Source organism: Nannobrachium achirus, assembly GCF_963921795.1.
Source record: "Nannobrachium achirus genome assembly, chromosome: 4".
NCBI lineage: Eukaryota > Metazoa > Chordata > Actinopteri > Myctophiformes > Myctophidae > Nannobrachium > Nannobrachium achirus.
This window is the reverse complement of record NC_137813.1, coordinates 25726197-25752547: the sequence shown is the minus strand read 5'-3', so window position 1 is coordinate 25752547 and position 26351 is coordinate 25726197. Positions and strand designations below refer to the sequence as shown.

At 40.9% G+C, this 26351-nt stretch overlaps 1 protein-coding gene across 2 annotated transcripts; it reads left to right on the top strand.

Moving 5' to 3' along the window:
• Positions 1–3717: 3717 nt before the first annotated feature.
• Positions 3718–25789, top strand: xpo6 (exportin 6). 2 transcript variants are annotated; one of them, XM_080724104.1, is made up of 24 exons: positions 3718–4401; positions 6457–6547; positions 7509–7621; positions 8439–8636; positions 8856–9015; positions 10599–10676; positions 10861–11374; positions 11547–11673; positions 11796–11905; positions 12591–12699; positions 13409–13501; positions 14412–14481; positions 14581–14740; positions 16163–16255; positions 16815–16968; positions 17637–17783; positions 18288–18477; positions 18803–18958; positions 19310–19424; positions 19549–19720; positions 20461–20622; positions 23437–23535; positions 24149–24379; positions 25128–25789. In XM_080724104.1, exons 1-24 carry the CDS (start codon positions 4399–4401, stop codon positions 25227–25229), a joined length of 3447 nt encoding a protein of 1148 aa, XP_080580230.1. In that variant the 5' UTR covers positions 3718–4398; the 3' UTR covers positions 25230–25789. The 2 variants fall into 2 exon arrangements, with proteins under 2 accessions (XP_080580230.1, XP_080580231.1); XM_080724105.1 differs by lacking the exon at positions 3718–4401 and having other exon boundaries at positions 5448–6547.
• The last annotated feature ends 562 nt before the right edge of the window (positions 25790–26351 follow it).

The window sequence follows — 26351 nt, the reverse complement described above, 5'->3', positions numbered from 1 at the left end:
TTGCTCTATTTGTGGAGATAAGTGACCTACGGTCGCTTATCTCCCGATTAGGGAGTCTTACTGGTGATTAAGTTATAATGGGTTTGTATAGGAAGGGGACGTGTCAGATAAAACTAATATCTGAATACTGAATCAAGCAGCTTAAAGACTGTCCGGGGTGCTCCCAAAAGCCTGAGTAGGTGATAAAATTACCCAAAAATGTTTTAAGTGAAATATCCCTAATAGTCTTGGCAAATAACCTTTCTAGTGAAGCACATGGGCTTCTTCATGCCCAGGAGCTAAGCATAAAACAGCATTCCTGCCTTCAGTTGGATAGTACATAACATTTCACCACCACAATGTCTGACCACATGCTAATACTGCTGCAGCACAGTGAGTTATTTCAAGCCTATGAGAACAGAAGGCTTTCAACTTAACTCCACATTACACTGTACCAGTGAGACTGAGAGTCCCCAAGGTGAGATCCACTCACTACCACACAACTCTTTAAGGTTTCAGATACTGCCTTGATCTTCCTGGCGGTTCTCCACCAAACAGACTACTTACGACTACAACAGACTAGCAGTCCGTTGACAAAAGTTGGCATTCAGTTTCAGCATTTAGTCCACTCTACAGAGCCTTTACCTCATTCAGTCATTCCTGAGCTGCATCGCAAAACTGATGAGGGGATCAGCCCTGGAAATGCATGTGGTTGCAGCATATGGTGTGCTGACAGGCATCCTGAATGAAAGTCATGAGAGCCCTTCAGGGTGTATCAGCAGCACTCTTGAAGTGGTTTCTGCCAATTGGTCCAAAGACGGTTGAACACTTACCAATACCTGGACATTGCTCATCTTCATCCTACTGGCCGACAGTTGGGTAGACAACTTCATTCTTCCTAAACTTTTCATACACAGGTTTGAATATGCACAGAAATAAGGTGACATCAACTTGTCACCTTCTCCCTCAAGATGCACGTAAAGTATTTGGAACTTCCTTAATGGAACCGTAAAAGTTGGTTCGAGGCCAGTACGCAAGAACGAACCAAGGTTCCAAGAAAGTTGTCATCCCATAGGCGGGAGAAAGAACCCGAAACAGTTCATGATTTTGGAATCCGTAAGGAAGGAGCGCTTGTTTTCTGTGGAGACGACCGAGGTGTGCCGTCTCAAGCGACCTTGAGCCACGTGAGACACAACCGAGTGAGGGAGTCGCCGTATCGAGCGTTGCGAAGGTCGCATGAGCCAACTCAGCACCGTTAGAGTTATCGCTCTGTCCGGGTTGCATGTCTACTAACCACATCCGTGTCTGTTGTGCTAAGACCCACACTAGTGGGGACGCTGTCAACCCAACGCAAAATGTTGGGGCGCTGGCGGTATTTACATACCTGCGGTTGGGAACAGACGGGTGGTGAAAATAAAACCAGCTAAATCCAGCACTCTCCCGCAATACACCAGATGTGCATAAAAGGGACAAGGACAGAATTCATTTGCAAGTCTGATTCGCGGTTGGTTGTTAAAGTTGGACAAAATGTGTCCATATTTCTCCCAAATATGGAGATGACTGACGTCATAGACTATGAATCTGACACAATTCGTCCATATATTGGCCATATAGAGCATCGCAGTTGAAGCCCCACCCCGTCCTCACTCTGGTGTCGGAAGCGTTTTCCGCATTCATTTCTTCCATAGACATTTCATAAAGTATTTATTTAAACGTTTTTAAGCCTTGGACAAAGCCACCTCGGCTGGAGAGGGATCGTGTCAATATTCACATTTTTTTGAATGCAAAGATTAATTAGAAAGCTGAAAAAAAGGGCAGGGTACAAGACTGTGTACATCATTATTTTTAAACTTGCGGAAACTACACTCCCAGAATGCATAGCGAATGTTGTTGTTGTTTCCTGAAATAAAGCCCTTAAATCACGCTCAGTTTAGGGACCGTTCGTTTTTTAGCCACCAGGGGGTGCTGGTGCAGATGTGATTTTATTTATTTTTTTTTTCTTGACCCCCCCTCAGCCTTCAAATATTTTTGTGTGACCCCCCCTGAGTGACTTTAGGAAAATGCATGACCCCCCCACACACACACACATCATTATCCTTAAAAAAAGGAAAAATAAATACATAAATACACATATACATTTTACATCCATATTAGGTCATGTGTTGCTTTTATCAAGTAATGAAACGAAAGGCTTTTGCACACCTACATCGACAGGTGCTGTCGAGGAGAGACCAAGCAATGGTCGGTGAACTGAAAAGGCATTTCGGTATTTAAACCTTCATCAGGCAAACTCTGAGTTTGCCTGATAAAGGTTTAAATACCGAGCATTGCATCCCTTTATTAAATTCCCCTTTTTGCATTTGAAGACAGTGTGCGTGGAGTTTTTGCCTTTTCAGCTTTTATCAAGTAAAAAATAAGCAATTGAAAACCATGGGCCATGGCACTGTAGTCCAGGTGACCAGCTGCCTCGGCCCAGCTACCTTGAATGTAGGGGGTTGAGTGTTTTTATATTTAAAGACAAATGGCATTTTTAAAATTATTATATATATAAAAGTGGTTTTCTTTTTACACTAATATGTTCGGGGACCCCCTGCAGTATCCCCGTGGACACCCGAGGGGTCGTGGACCCCCTGTTGAAGACCCCTGATTTAAAGAATGAATCCATCTTTTATAAATCGCATGACCCCCCCAAAGCCAAAATAAAAAAAAACATGGCCCCCCCAAGTGCTCAGAAAAATATTTTATGACCCCCCCTCTTTTTGAACCATAGCTACCTTAATTAATAAGAGTATGGTCCCTTAGTTATCCAGGCCGGCATACGGCCTGAAATGTAGTGATTGTCATCTCTGTGGACGCTCTTATCGTCATCCTTAACATAGTGCATCATATTTGTAAAAGAAAGACGATCGCTCACGCAGTTCTGCTGACGTGCAATAATCCGCCGGGAAGACAGGGGGCAGTAGCTACTTCCGCGGTAACCGCAAGATACATGAAAGAAGAAGAAGCTAGACCAATCACAGACGTCGATTTCACCGGATGTACATGTTTAGCAGTATGGGAAATGCAGTTCTTCTCCGTGCGATCTTGATTAAAACGTGTTTTTACTAAAACTAGAGTGATTGCATACATACTCGGGGGTTCTACAGGAGCATATAGAACCATTTTACAACCACCAGCCTAGTGGTAAGTGTACATTGAATTGCTACGACTTTGTGGCTGATAATGAAAAACGCTATGGTGAAAATGAATGGGTTGTTTACTTCCGACACCGCACTGCGATGCTCTATGGAGCGTAACATAAGGCGTGACTGACAGGTGCATGGGAGCTGCAGGTTTTCATAGTAAAAGCGACCTACGGTCGCAATAAACGTTCAACTATAAATAAATATTCAACCTGCTGAGTTGGGGAGGCCCCTGTGTCACTGAACACTCAACACTGTACTGTAATACTGAATAGCAATAATTTTATCAGAAAATAGACTAGTGCTTCAACCTTTTAACAAAAAAACTCTCCGGCTAGTCTACTAGGCGCAAAAAGGACTGAGTCATATATCTAGTTGTTTTATTTATCGCCGTAGTCCAATACCCAACATGGCAAGTGGAAGAAGAAGAGAGTGGAGTGGGTGCGTCAGATTCTTTTCGTGTCGTAAAAGAGGAAGTTGTGACGCAAAACTTATCTTGCAACAAGCAAGACTTCTGATGATCACATCACATTCACCACTGCAGCCGCCCTAAAGCAGTGAGCAAACAGTAACAAGCGCGTATATGAGCACGTAGTTCTACAGTTATTATCATAGTTCCATAAGTTAGTGTATAAAGAGACACACGGTCGTTTTGTTTACAGGGGCATCCTCGGCTGCGTGCTTGGTGTGACTGTGAACGACAGGAAGAGCAGAGGAGAGGCTAATAAACTAACGTTACCTACGCCTGACAGCCATCGACCTAAGCTAACCCGTCCGGTCCGTGTGTGTCCTGCCGTGCTAACGGTAACGGTGACGTTACGGGTCACGTTAAGTAGCCGTTCCGTCGTCGATGCTCCGCAGCTTCAAGCTGCTGAACTCCCCCGAAGCTGAAGCTGCTCGCTATAGTCTTAACATTTCCAATAATTATAATGATAACGGGGTAGCGGGGGTGCCTCGCCATTGCGACGATGCGACGCTGCCATTTCCAGAGGACTAGGCGTTAAGTTGTTTTTAACGACGGGTTGCTAACGAAATATATAATGTTAGCTTAATAATAATGTTCTGTGTAATCTGTGGTAACGCTCATTAGATAGCATGAGGCTCTGGTACAGTAACGTTAGCCAGCAATTCCGTAGCTAGCTATTGAAGCTGCTATAGGCTAGCTAGGTTGCTAACAGCCTGGTTGCTCACATTTCCAGAAGAATTAGCAACATTGCGCGACACGTCTGAACTAAACATGGTAAGTTTTATGGATTATTATTATCTTTTACCCATGATGTGTGCTGTGATTCTGCCACAGGTCCTTTAATGCGCCTTGGACCAAGAGTTCAATGTGAATAATCTACATCTACTGTCTGTATATTAATGTTGATCAGAACAGTACTGTTTACACTTTCATCGCAAATCATGTCATTTAATTGAATTTAATATGATGTACTGTAACCATGTGCACAGATGAAGCGGTATAGCTGTTTATTAGGGACATTTCTTCCAGGATGTATCAGATTAGCTCAAGCCATTTCACGTTTACAGACGCCCATCTTGCAAGAGCGAATATTTGTCTTGAGTAATGTAAGTCTCTGCAAGTTGTGGCTCATTTCAGGAATTTAGACCTGCCTGCCATTGAGATTGATGGTAAAAAAAAAATGTCATTCTGCTCGTCTGTTTGACGAGATCTTGTTTTTACTTAATAAACCATTAATGTAGGATTTGGTTGCACAAGTTCCTTGTTTGTGTCTTTTTATTGTTGACCAGTACTGATTAAGGTCCAAATCCGAATTATGTTTACCATCTCACTCATTATAAAACTGGAAATCACATCGGATTTATTAATTATAATGCTATAATATGCTTCTTTTAATATGATACATGGAGTTCTACATTCTTGTAACTCTTGTCAATATAATGTTCCAAACCTGCCAGTATCTGCTGAAAATATAAGAGTGAAATGTCTGCTGAGTCTGGGAGCCACCCAAATATGCATGCAGATACACAGCTCTTCATAACAACTGATGTAGCCTCATGCTGCAATCTGTGTCTTGTGCCAATGATCTCTTTAAAGCTTTAAATCGATTTGAATATGTTTATAAATTGTAAAACAAAAACAAGAAAACCTCCATCTCTATAAAATGGTCAGAGTCAGAGTTTGTATGCTAGGTGCTCAGTAAACGACTCAAACAAGTGCAATACTGAGCAGAGAGGAAATGGTGAGAAATGTGGGTAAATGGCAGTACTTGATACTGGATGGGGAGGGGGGGGGGGATGAACGGTGTGAATCAGTCTGGATTCCAAGCTAAAACATTTTAGAGCACCTTTATCCAAAGCGCCTTCCAGTGTGCATTACATTAACCCATTCACACACCGATGGTGGAGGAAACCATACAAGGAACCAACCTGCTCATCAGGAACTGTCAAGTGTCTGACTCAAGGACAATTCAACACTCACCCAGGGGGAACCTATTTTTCATCTCTGTACCCGCTGTCTGCTCATTCTGCTGCTCATCCCCCAAATGCAATTCCTTACAAACTGGGCAGTGGGCACCATTTAAAAAGGAAAATAAACAGGCTTTCCGGTACCATCTACCAAACACATCAGAAGTCAGAACTGTGTTTGATGTTTGTGTGTGTGTGTGTGTGTGTATACTGCATATACTTACTGTACAGTATATACGTGTGTGTGTGTGTGTGCTGTGTTCGGGTCCCTAACTGCATAAGATTTTGGTTTAATACTGAACCGTACAGTTTGCCGTCCACGGTTCAATAAACACTTGAATTCTACTTTACATGCATTTACTGCCAAATTGGTGTGACTGGAGAAACCCCCTCCCCTTGAGTATACCCAACAACATTAACTTGCCAAAAATAGACAATCTGCAAACATCATGACACGTTGTGAGCTTGTAGATCATCTATTTTCAGCAAGAGACACCGTTGCATACTATATATACTATAGTGTGTGTGTGTGTGTGAGAGAGAGAGATCGTTTCTGACTGGTGGCCAGCTGGTCAAGATGGTCTCTGATTGGACTGAACTGAACATCCATCTATTGTGCATGCATGGACACATTATGTCTAACAATTTTGTTTGCTTAGCTGACGGAGAGTAAAAGGGTATATTACATACTTCAGCTTGACAACAACATACAGTATAGGCATCAGATCTGTTCAGTGTATTTATTGAATACATCAACTTTAGTTGTAATTATGCAAGTTCATATTTATTTTAAATTGACTGTGCAGCCGGAGTGTTTTGTTTTGCCTATCCCTCCTTAATAACAGCTCTCTTTGTTTGCCAGGCATCAGAGGAAACTTCATTAAGTGCACTTGAGAGCCTAATGACGGAGTTCTTTCATAGCTGCACGACCAATGAGCGAAAGAGAGAGATAGGTGAGTCTGGCATAAGAGTTGAAGAAGGAAAGGATGTGATTCACCCACATGTTGATGTTCTTGTTGAAATGTGGGTTTGGTGCTGTTGTAGTTGTGCAATTCTCACCCTGCTTTCTCCGTAAAAGAATTGTGAACCAACGACCCTTTTGGCATTCCTTGCCTCGAGCAAGGCACTGATCTCAGTCCAGGTCCAGTAACAACTCAGGGCTCAGTCTGAACCCTGTATACTGTGTAACTGTGGTTTGATTTATTTTGGTAAATATTTTTGGAATGGCCAAAACAAGTATTGATAATACGTTTACTCTATATCATGATCTATTCCTTTTAATATTTCCATTATATCATAAATTCAAATGTTGCCTATATTTTGTTACAGTCATAGAGAATAGATTTCATTTCAAAAGTATTTTTAATTCCATCATGGTAACATCAGTTATGGAGGTAGCATATGCTACATGTACATGATGGCATGCCTTCCCAACAGTAGCGAAAATGGCCGATCTACAGTTTCTTTTGAGCTTACCTGCTTTCACTATTTTGGAAATGAAAATTTCTTGAAAATGTTTACCTATCATGACATGCCCAAATTATTTCCTTTTTTTTTGTTTTTGTATATATTAAAATAAATATATTTTAATAATGAACCACCATATTGATTAGCATTGCTTTTTCATACTAACTGGGTCATATGGTGTGATATTCCTTTCAGTGCACCAATGATATCGTTGCTGTTGGTCAGAAACCTCTTATCTCCATGTTTTAACTTACGTTTCTTTGTAAATGAATGCCCTACTTGATCATACTACGGTGTCACACAAAATCTGTTACATGTTTTGAATTTGAATTACCAGTTATATGAGTTTTCCACCTGACATAGGTGATATCTTAGGATATTATACACGCACACTTTTGTGTCAGGTTGTGACTGTCAACCATTCACACCCACTTCCTTTTTCTGCAGAAGAGCTGCTGAATAACTTTGCTCAGCAGACTGGAGCATGGCGCCACTGCTTGTTCTTCCTCTCCAACACTCGGAACGAGTATGTCATGATGTACAGCCTTACAGTGTTTGAGGTGAGAGATGCTGGTTGTGGGAGGAGGGATAGGTTTTTATGAACGTAGCAATACTGTACATGACAACAATAATAACTATGTTTAATATGGAATGTAGAAAATGAACTAAAATCAGACTACACTTGAATATACAATGTGAGTGATAGAAATCAAAATAAATATGGTAAGTGTAATTCAATTAAACAATGCATGATTTAAAAAAAAGTTCTTTAAAACTAGATACTTACCGTAATTTGCATGCATGAATGTTCCATGGTCTAAACAATATGACAAATGTACAATCACTGTACAATCAACAGATTTTTTTTCCCTCAATCAGAATCACCTTTATTCACCCATTACAGAAATGTGATTTGGTGATATGGTGCAGAAACATAAAACATATTTCGGACCAACACAGATTAACATTCTAGTATGAGGCTACGTTCATGTGTGTGGCATTGTGTTTCTGTAAGAAAAAAAGCACATCTGTAAATTACGATGAATAAAGAATAGCATACAAATACTCATGTCCAAACAGCTACAGTACAGTATAGCTACAGTACAGTTGTTTTTTTGTTTTTTTTTTAGTTTACATTAATGTCCAACGTTAATTACCGGTATAAACAACAGGATAATATTTCACATTTTCATGGTGTCATGGTGGTTGATGATGTGGACTCACCTCACACCATTATGATTAAAAAAAATAGAAGTCTACACAACAGCTGATGCTCCACATCTTTATGTTGTTTGTTCTACAACAGAACTCAGTAGAATGACAGAAATGTTTCATTCAGCTCTGGCAACCGCATGTTCTTTGTACTGTAACTTTCAGAGCCTGGTGAACAAGATGTGGTTGGGAGTGGCTTCACAAGACAAGATGGAGATCCGCAGCTGTCTGCCTAAACTATTACTAGGCCAGCATAAAGCCATGCCCTATTTCATCCGCAATAAACTGTGCAAAGTCATCGTGGACATTGGTCGCCAGGATTGGCCAATGTTTTACCACGATTTCTTTACAAACACCCTTCAGGTAAGCCCAGCTCAAGTTCTGCTTCTGGTCATGCCCCCCCCCCTCCCCCCACCACCACTAATTTGAGTTATCCATTTCTCCTTTTTTACGTATAGGTTGTTAATTTAGCTTTTTGGCTAATGTTATTTAAAGGGTTGTAAACGGCATTGTCCAGTTGTACTATACTTAAAACATTTAGATTTGTGGAAACAATCTTTACTAATCTTCATTCATCTACAGTTGATCCAGTCCCCAGGCTTGGCTTCTTTAGGATTGGTATTGTTAAAAACAACATCAGAGGAGCTAGCATGCCCCCGAGAAGACTTAAGTGTTGCAAGGAAAGAGGAGCTGCGTAAACTGCTGCTAGAGCAGGTGCCCACAGTGCTTGGACTTCTGACTGGTGAGAATCTTATACTTATCCACATAGCAAGTCAACTAAAAGTATTACGAAATCGAGAAGTTAGGGTCTTATCCGTGCTCACACGCGCACACACACACACACACACATATAGGAGTAGCCTACATCCTATTGCCAAAGTTTGTTGTTTGCCGTGTGCAATTGTGTGTTTAGAGAACAACCGTCAGAGCATGGTAAAATGTGTTATGTCCGTGATGTTACTGTTCCATGTCCACCATATGTTCGGTCATTAGGCCCTACAAACTGTCATTGATTTGAAAGTTAAGCTATGATGTCAAATAACTAAATATACTGACAATTTCGTCAACAAATACAAACTAGACTAAATTGGCAGGGATGGAGTAGTGGAGAAGAGATCCAGTAGAACTAAAGGTAGCCTTTCACTACCCGATAATCAGGGCATTTAACAAACCTCCCAAGTATCGGGGGATCTGCGTCTAGATCAGGGGCGAATCTCTCGCATAAATATCGTCTAGTGTGAGGGTTCAAAGATCCAATCTTAACCCAGCCAAGTTGCTCGCAGAACGGTCGGAGCAGCCACAACTATTTTCAAAAATGTTTTGCAGTATATTTATCTGGATCGTTATTGATATGGAACTGACAGCACAGCTGCGACGAGAGAAAGACAGCCACTGACCACGCTGTTCGGACGCAAGGGACGGGGACTGTTGTTGCCGACAGCCCACTGATCTGACCGCCTCCCTCTCTCTCTCTCTCCCTCTCTCTCTCTCTCTCTCTCTCTCTCTCTCTCTCTCTCTCTCACACACACACTCACTCACTTACACACACACACACACACAGAGAGAGGAGGCGCTGGATGTCCCACTTTTAAAACATGTTTGCTTTCCATGTTTTTCGACTCTTCTTAATGTTTACTTATTTTTTTTTAATATATATATATTGTGTAGGGTGCATGTTTAGATTATTTGTTAAGAGAATCTTAAATGATTATCCTATAGTGTGTGATGCTACCAGATTTCAATGCCCCGATTATCTTGTAGTGTATTGCCACCCTAAGACATTAAGACAAGTCATTTTATGCTTGGTTGCGTTTGGGTGTCGCACTCAGAAAATAGCTGATCTTCAGACCTGTTGTGAGCTTTACATTTAGTTGACTCATGATATTTAGTCGACTAAAACCAAATGACTAAAATATGGCTAAAACTAAATTATATTTTATTCAAAAGACCATGACTAAAACTACATCACAATTTGCTGTCAAAATTAACACTGCCCAACAAAACTAGGATTTCCTTAGAACATGGTGCAGCACATTTTATTGAAATCCTTCACAAAGACAATTGTATTTTAACTTGCTGCTATAAAGGTGAACCAGTTGTTGCTGTTTTATTAACAATTCTACCAGCATGAGTCTGACCACTATTTATATTGCACACATATGAATGTTCCATGTTATTTCTGAACCGCTGAGGTTTCCAAATGTTCAAGTATATTTCTCTCGATAGGCTATAAGAGGAGGCACAACTTTAGCCGCTGATCTGTGACCCAGCTACTGTACCTCTCGTAATAATAATCTCTCATGATGCAACTTTCTTTTAATGCAGGCATCCTAGAAACGTATTGGGACAAGCACAATATCATAGCTTCCACGCCACCTCCCTCACCCACATCAGGGGAAAACGGTGAGTGATTTTGCCAACAGTGTCTTGAAAATGTAACGGTAGAGGTGGAATACTCTTTGGCCTGATCATTGGTAGCTGGTTGCAACTTCCTTAAAATCACAAAAGTACACAAGCTGTACCATAACAAGTGGTTTGTGTTTCTTCATTAACTCAGACGGTGGCTTTGTCTTTCCTCTATCTGCAGAATTGGTGGGCAGTCTATTACAAGGTAGCCAGTTCTCCAAGCTGCAGCCTGTGGCAGCATTGGACAGTGACAGTCAGCAACTATGTTGTCTTGTCTTGGAGTGCCTGGCCCACTTGTTCAGCTGGATACCACTGTCTACAAGCATAACCCCCACCCTGCTGGCCTCCATCTTTCACTTTGCCCGTTTCGGTTGTGATCTTCGAACAAAGGACAAAAATGGCTCCTTCATCTCTTCCTCTAACGGGCAGCAGGGCGTCGGGACGTTGGCGCCGACATCAAATGGTGGAGGGAGAACATTACAGCTGAGTGGTGATGGGAATAAGGTGGACCGGGCTCGTCTTGGTGTACTAGCCATGACCTGTGTCAATGAACTGGTGTCAAAGAACTGTGTGCCATTGGATTTTGAAGAGTACCTGCTGCGCATGTTCCAGCAGACCTTCTTTCTGCTGCAGAGGTTGACGCGAGAGAATAACGCTCACACTGTCAAGAGCCGATTACAGGAACTTGATGAAAGGTGGAGCTCTTATTGCTACTGAAAATAGTTTCTTATTCTATACAGACTGTGTGACATTTAATACTATCTCATTAAACAATGTAATAGTCAGTGCCATTGTCCAGACTACTTGAATGTGCAGCTTTGGTAGCAAGGATATCTGATGTTTCTCATTCTCACTATCAACTTGCAGTTACTTGGAGAAGTTCACAGACTTTCTGCGGCTGTTTGTCAGTGTTCACCTGAGACGGATTGAGTCTAGTCCTCAGTTTCCAATTGTAGAATTTCTGTCCCTGCTCTTCAAGTATACCTTCAACCAAGTGAGTATTGCAGTTCACCTAATAAATGATCTTTCATTCAGTCATTCATTGTCGCCAACAGGCCATGCATCAGAGCATATGGATGACAATCGTTTAAACATTTCTTCTATGTTGTTTTTCAGCCTAACCACGAAGGCTACTTTGCCTGTCTGGATATATGGAGCGTTTTCTTGGATTTTTTAACAACCAAGATCAAAAGCAGACTGGCCGAAAGAGAAAGTGTTTTAAATAGGTACGATTCAGTAGCTGTTGATGTCCTTAGTTTGTTTCAATCCCTATAGTGATGAGATCCACATTAGCGCCACATCTGTGGATCGCAAGATCCTCATAATTTCTAGTTTATACACATAAAACCATTCAAATGTATTATTACCTAGAATCTTGAAAGTATTACTCCTCAATTCAATGTTATGAATTGTATGTATTCTCATTTGCTCAAGGCACACAAATTTGTCTTCCTTTCTATATGTGAAGGTAATACAATCTAAATTAAACATTTTAAAATCGAATCGCTGTTTCATCATAAACACTCACAGTTAGTAGTACTGTATAAGTCTTCAACTGTTGGTCACACATGGTCAGTCTGTCGTTCATAATTCTCAAACGTATCTCAAATGTAAACTGAGATATGTTTACAGCTTACAGCTCCTTCACTATGAATTGTATTGCATTCTGTTATAAATAATATGAATATTATACTAAATATGTCATAAGCAAGTAATACTATGTGGCACAGTATGAGGATGATGTAGATATCTTTTGCCTATAAATCTGACTATCTGACTGAATATTCCCAACGTATGCATTTTGAAATCCACTGTCAGGTGTGCTAAATACAGTTCTTGGGTGACTTCATTTAAATTGTTCTATGGAACATGACAAATGAATGAGCTTGTGTTTGTTGTACGTCTTAACAGATACAAAGATGCCTTAGTGCTGCTGCTGAGGGAAGTTCTGAACCGGATCCAGTTCAGATACAACCAGGCACACTTGGAGGAGCTGGATGACGAGACCCTGGATGATGATGTAAGCTTTGCTTTTAAATTGGATAGTGGAGGGCAGTGAGAGGATTGTGGACATGCAACAGAGGTCTCCATCCAGCAGGAGTCAAACCAACGGTTTGATTTTGTGGTTCGCTTCACGTCACAGTATCTAGGCAATAACAGTCTCGCCCAGTCTCCTCCCCTTTCAGAGCCTCTCCTCAATGTCTCTGTACAGCATGTCTTTGTGTATTTGCTGAACCAACAGTGTATAGCCTAGGTCTAGACAATGGTTCTCAAAGTCTGGTCTGGGGACCACTGGTGACCCGAAGGGACCCTTATGGGTCGGAGAGTGTACAAATGCCATTTGTATACACTCAGAGTTAAATGAGCACTGATGATTTAACAGTGTAGATTGGGGTTCCGGTATAGTTAAGTTCAGTGATCAAGGAACCTTAATTTCAAGGACCCCCCCCCCCAGTTAGATAAGCATTAGGCCAAGGCACAAGCCTGGTAATGCACCTGGTCTCGTAAATTCAATTTGATTTTCAATCAAATGAAATGTGATTTTTTCTTTTTTTGATGGGTGGTTTACCAGGCTACCTCCATTCCATTTTATCTCATTCTTATCTCGGCTGTCATTAGGGTTCTGCACCAGTCCCTGGATAGAACTGTCGATGTGCTAAACACTTTGTAAAGATATATCTCTCTACCAAAGACTGAAGTTGTCATCTCTCTCCATTTGGTAACCATAGAAACAGACCGAGTGGCAAAGGTATCTGCGTCAGAGTCTGGAGGTGGTTGCCAAGGTGATGGAGCTGCTCCCATCCCATGCATTCTCTACTTTGGTAAGACATATATTTTATTTTATTTTATTATTGTTGTTATTGTAGTGACCCACCATAGCACAGTGGTTCTCAACCTGTGGGTCAGGACCCCCAGAGGGGTCCCCAAAGTATTTTGGCGGGTCCCCAGATGATTAACTTAATGTGTAACATTGTTCTTTCTTACTCAACAGTAAACAAACCAACATAAAGTTTAAGTGTATTGAGGGTATCTGCACATTGCTGAAGTGGCAATTTAAGGACTTTTAAATAACTATAAAATTACATATTAAACATTGGTCAAATTGTAAAATATTAGAGGCAGAAATTGTGAAAATAACCGATCTACATGCTCACAACATCTCGCAACGCATTTAGATCTGTTATTTTCACAATAGAACCCTGTTATACAAAATGTAATGCCTCAACTCTTAGTGCTTGTCAGGGTGGGGGGGTCCCCAGTTAAAATGTGATTATTTTGGGGGTTGTGGCCTGAAAAGGTTGAGAACCACTACCATAGCACGTTGCAAGCTTTTCAGAAGGCTCTTCACTTGGAAGACACTTGCTTTGAAACCCAAAGAGGCTGTGAAACCTGCAGTGATGTGTGACTTTGTCACTGCGGATGAGATTTTGTCACCTGGTCGTTTGCTTGAAATCGATAATAAAATAAAAGGTAAATCCAAGTGATTTGTGAGACTTTATTAGTGTGTTATATTGTTTATTTAAAACATTGCAGAACTGTGCATGTAAACATGTAAATTGGGTGTAATTTGAAGGAAATATGATTCTGATCCATACATTATGTTGCCGCCAAGACCTGCTATGGTCACAAACCTATTTATATTTTCATTTAATGGTCATTTTAAAGTGTGTCCGCTCCTCAAGTCAACAGCTACCTCCTTCTGACTCCTCATTTCTCTCTTTCTCTCTCAAGTATCCAGTCCTCCAGGAGAATCTAGACGTTTACCTGGGTTTACAGCAATATATTGTTACCAGTGGCACAAGTATGTGACAATTCTCCAGAGCCATCCCTTCTTATTTCAGTGTATAGTCGAGTCTATATTTTGTGCTGATCTGTGATGCCTGTCTGTCTCTCCTTTCAGCACGGAGGCTAAACATCACTGCAGAGAATGATTGCCGTCGGCTACACTGTTCTCTGAGAGACCTGAGCTCGTTGCTGCAGGCTGTCGGCCGGCTGTCAGAGTATTTCATCGGTGACGTCTTCGCTGCACGCTTCAACGATGCGCTTGCAGTGGTGGAGAGGTCAGTGCTCCTATCGTCTTAAAGTTATACCATGTAACTTTTTTTATAAAACAAATCTTAAAATTGTCCTAACTGTTAAATCGCTAAAGTTTTAGAACACCCACTCCGTTATTTTCAGCTTCTAAAGCCTTCTCTTTATATGTTTTCTGTGATCCTCGCCGGGGTCCGGTTTTCGCGGAAAAATTACGTCATCATACACTACCGGCCAATCACAGCGAGGGTTATACACTGCCGGCCAATCACAGCGCATCTTGCTGACTTCTAAGGAAGTAGCTTGCCTCAACAAAACAACAGCATATACTCGGGTGAAGGAGTCCGTTTCTCCGGAATGCCTGAACGCACAGGAACCAGGGACCCCTCTAAAGATAGATCTCGGCGAGGTGGAGGCAGACGCGGGGGTGTGAGGCCCGGTCCGCGGCGAAAAACGGCCGAAAGACGCGGACGCGACCGCGGTTTGCTATAGAGCTACTGACCACTAGTTGACTGAGGGTATACAAATGGAACCAGTTAGGGTCCATTTGGTTCCATTTGTATACTGTCAGATTTACATGACTTGTGAAGGTCAATTTAGAACCCCCTAAAGGAACCCAGAGAGTACCTGGAATCCAATTTGAGAACCACTGTCTTAACCCATTAAGACCCGAGGCTGACTTCTACAAATGTCTTCTGAATCCTAACGTATGGTGCTCAGTGGTGCTCACAAATGTTTAATGTCAGGGATCCCAGGACCCCAAAAATGATATGCATCTGGCTGCTGACCCCCATCTCAAAATGTTTTGTTCCAGGGACCCCCAGAAGCAAAGATCTCAATTAAAAATGTTCTATTTAAAAATATATATGTAATATTCAAATATTTGCACAAATGTTTACGATTTTTGAATAGCCAAAGTGTAAAATAATGAATAACTCTAGCTGTGATTCCCAACCATTTTAGTCTCAAGGACCACCAGTTTGACATGCATTAGGCTACAGACACCATTTAATGCTATTTTTCTATCTCTGAGACCCTATTTTATATTGTAAAATCAACGTTAATTTAAAAAGTGTACAAATGGAACCAAATGGACCCTAACCAATAACCATTCCATTTGGTTCCATTTGTACACTCTCAGAGTTACAGACCTCCCATAAGGGTCCATTTGGTTCTATCATTTAGCTGGGGACCCCCTGGAACTCCCTTAAGGACCCCTGGGGGTTCCCGGATCCCACTTTAAGAACCAATGTCTGGGAACCAATGTCTGGGTAGGATTATCATAGGTTTCAGGTTCAAAAAAAAAGAAAAAGATTAACTTCTCAAAGGAATTTAATATATTGAATTATTTTCTGTTCTTCTCTCTCTTGCCATAAGACCTAAAGTTTCTATTTGGAACCAAAGTATGAATGAAGAATGAAGTGTTTTGTTTTGATTTTGCCTCAACGCAGGTTGGTTGAAGTCACATGCTATGGCTCCCAGATCAGCCTGTATGACCTGGAGACTGCTGTGCCTTCTGTGCTCAAGCCAGACCTCATTGATGTGTGAGTATTCTCTGGCTACAGGCAGTGGTGGGAAAAGTGCTCACATAAGTAAATGTGTCAATATAGAATACTCTGTTAGGGCACGGTCACACCAAGTAAATGTCCAGAATTCAAAATGTACTTGGGTAAAAGTATGAACGTGTTGGCTTCAGAAAGTACAAAATGACATTCAAAATGTACTTGGGTAAAAGTATGAACGTGTTGGCTTCAGAAAGTACAAAATGTTTGAAAAAAATCCTATTCTCAAATAGCCAAGGTATAAAATAGTGCCAAAGAAGTGGTTTATGTATGTTTTATAATATTATAATTTATATCTGCAAAGTAACTAACGTTTTCAAATAAATGTAGTGGAGTAAAACAATATTTGGATCCGAGATGCAGTGGAGTAGAAGAAAAGTACAAATACCTCAAAATTGTTACTACTGGTTACAGGAAAGCTCTTATACTATGAGCAATTTTCACAGAAGTTGTGTTGTGTGAAGTTTGAGAAGCTGGTGCCACTGTGAGCTTGTATGCTTGTAAAGTGACGCTAAAGTGTGCACGCGTGTGTTCCTTCCAGCCATGCACAGGCCCTTGCTGCCCTGCAGGCCTATTCCCACTGGCTAGCACAGTTCTACGGGGAGGTCCACAGACAGAACCAGAGCCAGAACCAGAGATTCAACAATCTCATCACATCTGCCATAGATGCCAGCAGTCCACTTATCACTGCCAAGGTAACTTACTCCAGTCTTAGGCTAAATTTACACTTTGTTGCATAATGCTTTTGAGACGCGTTTTATTTAAGTATAAATTGGACCTGTATCCTTTATCCTTTTCCTTTTACATGATTCGTTTTCGTTGCGTGTCATTATGCATATCGGTAAATAAAAAAGACCCTGGGAGTGATTCTGAGTAAGAACAGCAGATTTTAACTATCGGGAAGTAATAGTCAAACAATGAACATTAACTCTTTCATGGTTTATGTATGGTCAAACCTAAACCTGAATCTCTTCTTTTTACTTAATCATCCAAAAATGTGATTGTATTATTACAAATGTGATTTACTCAACTTTTTAAGTAGAATTTACTCTAGTGCTTTGATATTTCGTTTGGTGTGGCTTGATTAATTAAGCCAATTTAACAGTAAAATCATCTTCAAAAGTATTTTTTCTATGTAATTGTTTATGCTTAGAGTTTTTGATTGATTGAATACTTAATTAACATTTTGCCAAATGTACAACGGTCCGATTATACAACGATGCTAAAAGGATAAAACAAAGCCCTGAAGGCTTGTTTCCATTGTGGTTAAGGTTGTCTATGCTTTAATTGTGTGTTATTTTGTTGTATGTCAAGTGCCATCAGATAAGATTGCATTGGCATGACAATGTGCCTTCTTTTTCAGGTACCTGAAAAGTTGCTGCTGTCTGCGTGCCATCTCCTGGTTTCCATGACCTCCACCGTGCGGCCTGTTTTCCTGATCACACTACCAGCAGTCCAGAACATCTTCAACCTCATCACAGAGAGCCAGACTCGCAGACTCCCACAAGAGGTCCATTTCCCCTCATTGCTGTTCTATTTACTTGTGCCAGCAGAGCACACAAGTGCTGCGTTCAGCTGCATATGTATGTCGGTGTCTGCCCGTGTTTAAGCCCGTAGCTCAATCAGGGACCAGCATTTCTGGCAACGTCATCATTAACAGCCATTGAGGGACCAGCATTCCTGGTGATGCCAGTGGCGATGTCACTGGCATCGCCAGTAGTGATGCCAGTGGTGAGCGCACCACATGGCGCGCTCTGCAAGCAGGCCATACTTGGCCTACTTGAGCACAAGGCGCAAGTTGACAGTTGGCACCTCGACAGAGTGCAGTTAGAGTTTATACTGTGTGTTTTCTATTTCCAACAACATTGCACTCCTAAAGGGATTACTTCCATTGTTTTAACCAGCATCTACAGCCATCTAAATGCATTTTGCATGCATGTTATCACACGGTCTGTACCTTTTTGTTGTTGTTGTGATGGTCAGTGGTTGACACTGTATTCTGTGATTTGTCCAGGCTCACATGTTGGTGTGTAGGGCTCTGTCCAACATGCTGCTGTTGCCGTGGCCCAACCTACCGGAGAGCGAACAGCAGTGGCACACGCGCTCCTCCAACCATGGCAGTTTACTGACGGCGCTCACCCGAGACTACCGGAGTCTGCGGGGTACAGCTAACCTCCCCCAGCGGCGCTCTGACCTAGATGGCAGTCAGTATTCTCCGCTCGTCTCTATTGTTGCTTCCCACTGGGAGTTGTTGCAATTATCATTCATCATAAATAATGCCTCCCTCACTCCTCTCACACACTGTCATTGTTTTCCTGTTTCATCTGTTATATTTGTCTATCTTTTTTTGCTTGAATGCTAGTCTTTGAAGAATCCATATATTTAAACATGTATTCTAGTATTTGTAAGAGAAAGAAAAACAAGGAATGAGATTAAATAATCTAAAGTGACACACATACACACACACACACACACACACTGTATATGCGATCAGCAGTCTTTTTTCACCTATTCTTGATTTTCTTACAGTGAAATCGGTGCTGCAGCAGACCCTTCGTGTGCTCAGAGATATGGTTGACAGCATCTCGGGGGAATCAACCAAATCACGGCAGATTTGTTACCAGAGTCTTCAGGAGTCTGTCCAAGTGTCCCTCAGCCTTTTCCCAGTATTCATTCAGCAGCCAGGTCAGAACAGATGAATGTCTTAGGGTCGATTCATACTCCACTTTTAGAGCCTAATTTATTTCGGTTAGGCTCTGTCTAAACTATAATATGGCTTCATTCGGGGGGGGGGGGGGGGGGGGGGTCATTAATTCGGCTCTGAATGACGCCATATCATAGTTTAGACAGAGCCAAACCGAAATAACTTAGGCTCTAAAAGTGGAGTATGAATCGATCCTTAGCCACGCTTCACTCACTGCTAGGCACTCATGCAAGTTCACATGAAATAAGAAATTTACATTTTTTTGTCATGCCATAATACAATATCTGGGCTTACGATGACGTTAATGGTGAATGGTTCCTTCTCCTCCTCAGATGTGACTGATGAAATGTTGAGTTTCTTCCTGACGCTGTTTCAAGCCTTGCGAGTTCAGATGGGTGTTCCTTTCACTGGACAAATCATCCACACCTTCCTTAGCATGTTCACCAGGTGAGTAAGCTGTCATCGCCTCCTGTCTATGAGGAAAAACATAACGCTGGATAAAAAGGCAAAGGATGTGCTGTACATCAATACAAGTGTGACCGTCCCCATTTGTTTTCTTTTCTTTTCAAAGGGAGCAACTTGCTGCCAGTATCTTGCAAGAAGGCAGTGCAGGATGTAGAGTTGTGCAGAAGTTCCTGAAAATCCTGCAGGTGGTGGTGCAGGAGCCTGGGCAGGCCTTCAAACCCTTCCTTCCCAGCATCCTCAATCTCTGCATGGAACAGGTCTACCCCATCGTGGCAGAGGTCAGTTGGTGTTCATCTACCTTCAATTTGGCACATCCATTGGTGGCTTAGTGGTTAGCACTGTTTCCCCGTGGCCTGAATCAAGGTCCTGGGTGAAAACCCAACTGGGTCTGTTCTGTATGGAGATTGAGTACTCTCCCCATGTTCTTCCTGGTGTTCCACTTTCCTCCGATCTTATAACATATCCTGTGATGAGTGGGGCAGTTTTCGCTTCCTCATCGACTTGATGAGGAAGCGACCTATACCAAAGGTTGCTACCTCAGCATACTTGCGTACAAACTCAGCGTGATCATCCCGCTGAGGAAGGCAAGGCATTCTGCACTGTACAGTTAAGCATATGAATGGCCGTGGCAACATGCTTTATCAAGATGTGTTACCTGTTTAGCACAAGGTCACTTCTACTTTTCTTCCACAGTCAGCTAATGAGACAAGATGAGAACCGTATTGAGAATGAGTTCGGGTAGAGATAAAAGACAATGTAATGTCCACACAGAATGGGAAGAGAATTTTTTTTTCTTTTTCTCCATGTCAAATGGAAATTATATTTCTCATCTGCAGCTACAGCACAGTGATGGCATAGAAAGGGAACTTGGAAAGACCTGCGTTGCATGTATTTCCCCCCCTCTGTCCACACTTTCCTGTCCCTTTGCTAATATCAAAAAGAAAAAAAAGAAGCTAAAACAAAACAAAAAGAAAACAGCTGAAAGATAAGGATATTTTTCTCCTCTCCTCTATGACAGCGGTCCTCTCCAGATGTCAAGGCGGAGATGTTTGAACTACTGTACCAAGTGCTCCACCAGAACTGGAGGTACTTCTTCAAGACGTCTGTGTTGGCGAGCGTCCAGAAAGGGGCTGTTGAAGACACCATGGAAAACGAGGCCCAGTTCTCAGCTGTCATGCAGGTTGGTTGGTGTACCACACTGTGTGTATGCTCCATTCCCTACTCTTGTTTTAACACAGCACTTGTGAATGAAACCTTAAATGTATATAACTAGAATGGTGCAATTCTGGTAAATTGCAAGTGTGGTTGCATTGATGCGAGGAATCCGCTTGGAAATGAATTCCGTCTTACCATCTTATATTAGATATTGTGATGTCAAGTGAAGCACGACCAATCCTGTCTGATTGGACATGATATTGTCCAATCAGAAAAGGGACAGAAAAGTTCCAAAGAACTGAATGGGTTTTGGGGTTACAGAAAACGTCCATTGAACACAATCAACTTTTGGGATTAAAAAAAAGTTCAATGAAAATGGCTTTACTTTACAGGAGGTGACAGAAATAGGTTTACTGTAGGAGACATAAAAGTTCTCGGACCTAGATCAATAGTCTGGTTGCCTATAGCAACCACGCTTATAAATATATACTTATAATAAATAGTGAACATTAGATAATACACATAGAGCTGCTCTTCACGGGTTCAAAATGACAGACCCAAACCCTAACGGAACCCTGAAATTAAAAAAAAAATAAAAAACAAATACGGAGCCGGACGGCACCCATTATTCTATGGACCTGACAAACCTAAATGCTGTTCTAACACAGTAGGCGAGATGTCAGCTATACTCTATATGAAATCTAGCCTAGCTGTAGCAGCTTACAATAAGAGATATTGCGAGTTCATTAAATTGCATTCACCACAAGAAATCCATGATCACACATGTTGCGCTCTGAATATAGCAGATCTACAATGCATCGCGACTCGTTGTGAGCTTGTAGATCAGCTATTTCTAGCATGCAACCAAATAAGCCTTAAAGTGATCCCTGACTAATACGACAAATATGTCTTAATATACATTATAATTGTCCTCTATAACTACAATGTAAAATTAAAAACACCTTAAATATTTTATTTCTTCTAGAAATAGCTAATCTTTCACCCAGTAGGGGAAATGCCTGTCGCAAGTTGATGATGTCATAAATGTCATGTGTAATTTTTATGGCATGCATGTGCAAAAAAACAAAACACAAACACATTTGAAATATTGATTTGATGCTCATATTAACCATAGGAAGTATTAAGTTTGTTTTTATTTTCACATGAATGCCATAAATTCCATAGGATAGATCACACTTGACATTTATGACATCATCAACTTGCGACGGGCATTTCCCCTATTGAGTGAAAGATTAGCTATTTCTAGAAGAAATACAATATTTAAGGTGTTTTTAATTTTACATTGTAGTTATAGAGGACAATTATAATGTATTAAGGCATATTTGTCGTATTAGTCAGGGATCACTTTAACAACACAATCAAGGTCTGCCAAAATACATACTAAAATGTGACTAGAACTAAATGGAATTTCATTCAAAAATCAACACTGTTCCACAGAGGTGTAGTTTGATGTGCTTTGAGCGTGTGCTCTCTGCTCTCACTATAACTGACGGGGGAACAAAGGAACAACTTTGTTCCCCCATATATTATATTGTGCTGTTGTTATCTGAACCCTTGGACAGTCGGTCTAATCATCATGGCACTTGATTTTTGCAAGCCATGCCTGCTTCTGGTTCTTTGATTGATTGAAGATTTTATTAGAAGTTTGCGTAGGAAAAGGTACTGTTTCATGACGGTACAGTTTACTGGTACAAGGTCAATTAAAAAAGGAAGATAAAATAACAGTGCAAAAAATATATACAGTAGATAACTACAAAGAAGGGTCAGGGGGAGTGTAAGGCTGGGCTAGTTTTTTTTTACCAGTTACGAACGGCTGCCGCCTGTAAGTTAGGGATCTACGCTCCTTTAAGGCCTTCGGTAAGGCGTTCCACATTTTGGTGGTATAGCAGGAGAACGAGTTTGACCCTTTGTTTGAGCTGACTCTGGGTTGAGCGTGATCTGTGGCGCTGCTTACTTACTTGAAAACCAAAGTATGCCATCATAAAATAAAATAGACATGTCCTGCAGTATAAAAGCTAGATTTAACCACTTAAGCCCTATTTTAACCTTCGGCTATTCAAAAATACCGACACCTTGTGAGTGAGCTTCCAGATTTTCAAAACTCTTTCTCGTTTAGAACATGAGATATAGATATTTTGAAACATTTTGATTTAGCTTTGCCTTAATGATATGGCCAAAATAGTGGTGCCCACTGCCCAGGGTTAATGTAGTTAATTGGTTGTATGGAAAGACAACATACAATGCAGATCCTAACGGACAAAAAATAAGCTGTCTTCCTCACTTTAGAACCGTGTGAAGATGGCGCGCGTGCGTGTGTGTGTGTGTGTGAGAGAAAATGGCATACGTACATTAATTAAAATAGTGCTGCTCAAGCTGGTTACAAGCTATTTATATCAGTGTAGAGGACTGAGCACGAAATGAAAGACTAAGGGCAGCCTCTAGTGGCCTTGACGCATATTGCATTGTATTTGAACAGAAATCAAACTTGGGAAAATAAAAACAAATCTGTCAAATTGCCTATGGGGGGGTTCCAACATAATGTAACCCAATAACCTAATATGGATGCAACTATTTGATTTAATCAATTGTTTTAAAAATATATATTTTCAAAATATAATCCATTTTTATTCATGAATATATAATAATCCATTTTCATTCATAAATATATAAATTGTATATACTGTATAGGTATTTCTTCTTTTGGTAAAAAACTAAACAAACAAACTATCTGATTCATTGAAAAAAGTAATCAGTAAGAAGATAATGGATAGAACGTGTGTGCCAATTCCCTGACGTGTGCTGGCATTTGTCTTGGCAGGCTTTCGGGCAGTCATTCCTGCAGCCAGACATACACATCTTCAAACAGAACCTCTGTTACCTGGAGTCACTCAACAGCAAGCACAAATTGTACCACAGGGTGAGTCAGGGTTTTGTTTGTGTCCACGTACAAAGGTCTATGTTGGCCTAACCTCTTGCCTGTATGTAGGTATCCAAAATGTTATGTGTTTTGATGCCTGGCTCAGTAGGAGAGAGAAAGAGAGACTTACGGCATCACGCAGCACATTAAATCAGTTGACCTCCCAAATGGCATTGATTATTTTCTCATTTCAGGCATTTTATTTTTTGATTGTGGTCTATATATATTTTATACGTATATATAGTCTGCATACGTACAAACCCTGTTCCAGACAGCTTAGTCTGCAGCCACACCATTAACCACCCAATTGCAATTATTTGAGATAATCGTTTCCATGTTGGAACATAGGCCTACCTACATTTTCAAAATGTTCAGAAATGGTGTTAATATCTACAAGCTCACAATTTATCACGGTGCGTTGTGAGCTTGTAGATCAGCGATATCTCCACTTTTTTATTTAACAAATTTGTGTAAAATGCTGTCATATTGACCCCATTTATTCATATGTTCCAAATGTTCAATGCGATAAACCTCGCAATTACTTGAGCAAAAGCGTGACAGCCCTAGAAGTAACATTCTAAATGCCATTGATTGTTTTTGCTTCTTCTTGCAGAAGCTGTTCCGGACCTCCATGCTGTTCCACTTCATCAACGTGTTGCTGCAGGTGCTGCTGCACAAGAGCCACGACCTTCTCCAAGAGGAGATCACCCTGGCTGTCTACAACATGGCCTCCGTGGACTTCGACACCTTCTACACAGCCTTCATGCCAGAGTTCCTCAACGGGTGCCAGGGTGTGGACGCCAACCAGCGAGGCGTCCTCGCGCGCAATTTCAAACTCGAGCGGGTAAGTCGCGAACGCACTTTACTGGCCTGAGGGCAAGATGCCGTGCTGTGCCGAGCTCTGTCGGCTTAACAAGTGATATTACGAGTATAGCTAATTTATAGCAGATCGTCATTGTCAGGTGGAAACCTCATTTCTCGAATACTGTTATTTCTCAAGAAATGGGGAAAAAAATAACTTGTGTTCCAATGGATCCAATGTTGTTCTTGTTAATTTTTTTCATTGGTTCAAAATGAATAAAACTCTGAGAGACATTTAACCAATTTCACTTTTGTTAAAAGACATTTTTAAATAACGAAAATAGCAGATCTACAAGCTCACAACATGTCGCGAGCTTGTAGATCTGCTATTTTTGCTACTTTTGTGTGACACTGTAGTGTGAAGTAACATTCATTTTAAATATGGAGAATGAAGATAAAAGGTTTCTGCCTGACAGCGACAATATCTCAGAACTAAATTGTAGTTAAATATTGACTGAATGCACTGATTAGTAAAATAAATGATCTCAAATGGTAAAAAACAAAGATTTCTCAGAAGAAGGGTTTTAGCTCAAAATGCATTTTATTTAAAACGTCAACACTGACGATAAGCCTCACCCTCTACCGTTTGACTGTATTTTGTGTATCACCGCGTGCCCTGTGACCTGACAACTAGTTACATATTAATGCCCCCCTTCACACACAGCGGAACTTATACTTTTGTAACCAACATGGCTGTCTATGTTTTTCTCCCCCTTTGTTTTTCTTTCAAGGACTTGCCTTCGTTCACTCAGAGCGTGCAGAGGCTGGTGAATGACCTCCGCTACTACAGACTGTGTAATAGCAGTCTGCCTACAGGCACTGTGAAACTATAGCACAATGTCTTGTTCCAACCACTCCACACACGACTATGATCTTAATAGACTGTGAGTGCCGACTGCTTTGCCCGACACCCCTCCTGCTTTGTGCTCCAACCTACAGTACCTCCTACCATTCACGCCAGAGGTTTTTGTCTGATTGGTCAATTGGAGGTTAAGGATGCTGCTGCTGCTGACATTTCTCTTTAATTTCTGCTGTAATGGTTGACATTTGTATTTTTATTTTTTTTAATGACGATTTGGCAGGAAAGAGTGAAGCTGATTTTAAAATTGGCCTTCATTGAGACTTGGACCGTCTGAGCCGGGCCTTCTCTCCCTTGGCTCTGCAACAAACGCTGAGCCCAGGACTGAGCACTTTTCCAACTCAATTTGAGTTTTTAAAAAAATGTCTGCTTTTAATAATTTTGCCTTGAGTTTTTTTTTTTTTTTTCGTGTTTTTTTTTTTTTTTTTTTCGTTTTGTTTTTCATCTCCAAAGGAGACAGACTTTGAACTTAATTTCTTTCGTATCATTCCATTCTGAAATAATAAAGCTGATTAATAAAGTGCTTCTTTTGTATTAAAATTTGGATATCAGTTAATTTATGATTCCATCAAGGAATGTGCCCAGAATTGAAATTATGTGAATGCAGTTTACATTGTAATTTTTTTTTTATAGCAAAGCTAGTTGTCATATTGATCATTATTGAATATATTAAAAAAGGACATTTCAATACAGTTGTAAATCATTGTTAAGCCACAGGTTAGTTTTATCCCACTGATGATGATGTGTTGTTGGAATGGTAATCCCACTCTGTACGAGAGGAACCGCAAGCTTAGACATTTGGTGCATGTGCTTACCATGTGCAGGCTTATGACTCAATAACCTGCCTTAGATTAAGACAAACGTAGAGGTATTTCGTCGATGCTGTCATTTTCATTCTACGAGCCGTTATGGAAAAAAATAACGGCTCGTGGAATGAATGTAGTAGGATGTAAGGATGTAGTATTGATTGATTGATTGGTTGATTTTTTTTCCCCAAGATTTGTATTTTTGGCTTTTATGCCTTTATTGATAGGACAGTAGACTTACAGGAAATGGGGGGGAGAGATGGGGAGTGACATGCTGCAAAGGTTGTCCG

Coding starts and splice junctions, on each gene's coding strand:
- xpo6 (XM_080724104.1), top strand. Junction 12,700..13,408: donor ACGAGACCCTGGATGATGAT/GTAAGCTTTGCT, acceptor TGGTAACCATAG/AAACAGACCGAGTGGCAAAG. Junction 13,502..14,411: donor CCCATGCATTCTCTACTTTG/GTAAGACATATA, acceptor TTCTCTCTCAAG/TATCCAGTCCTCCAGGAGAA.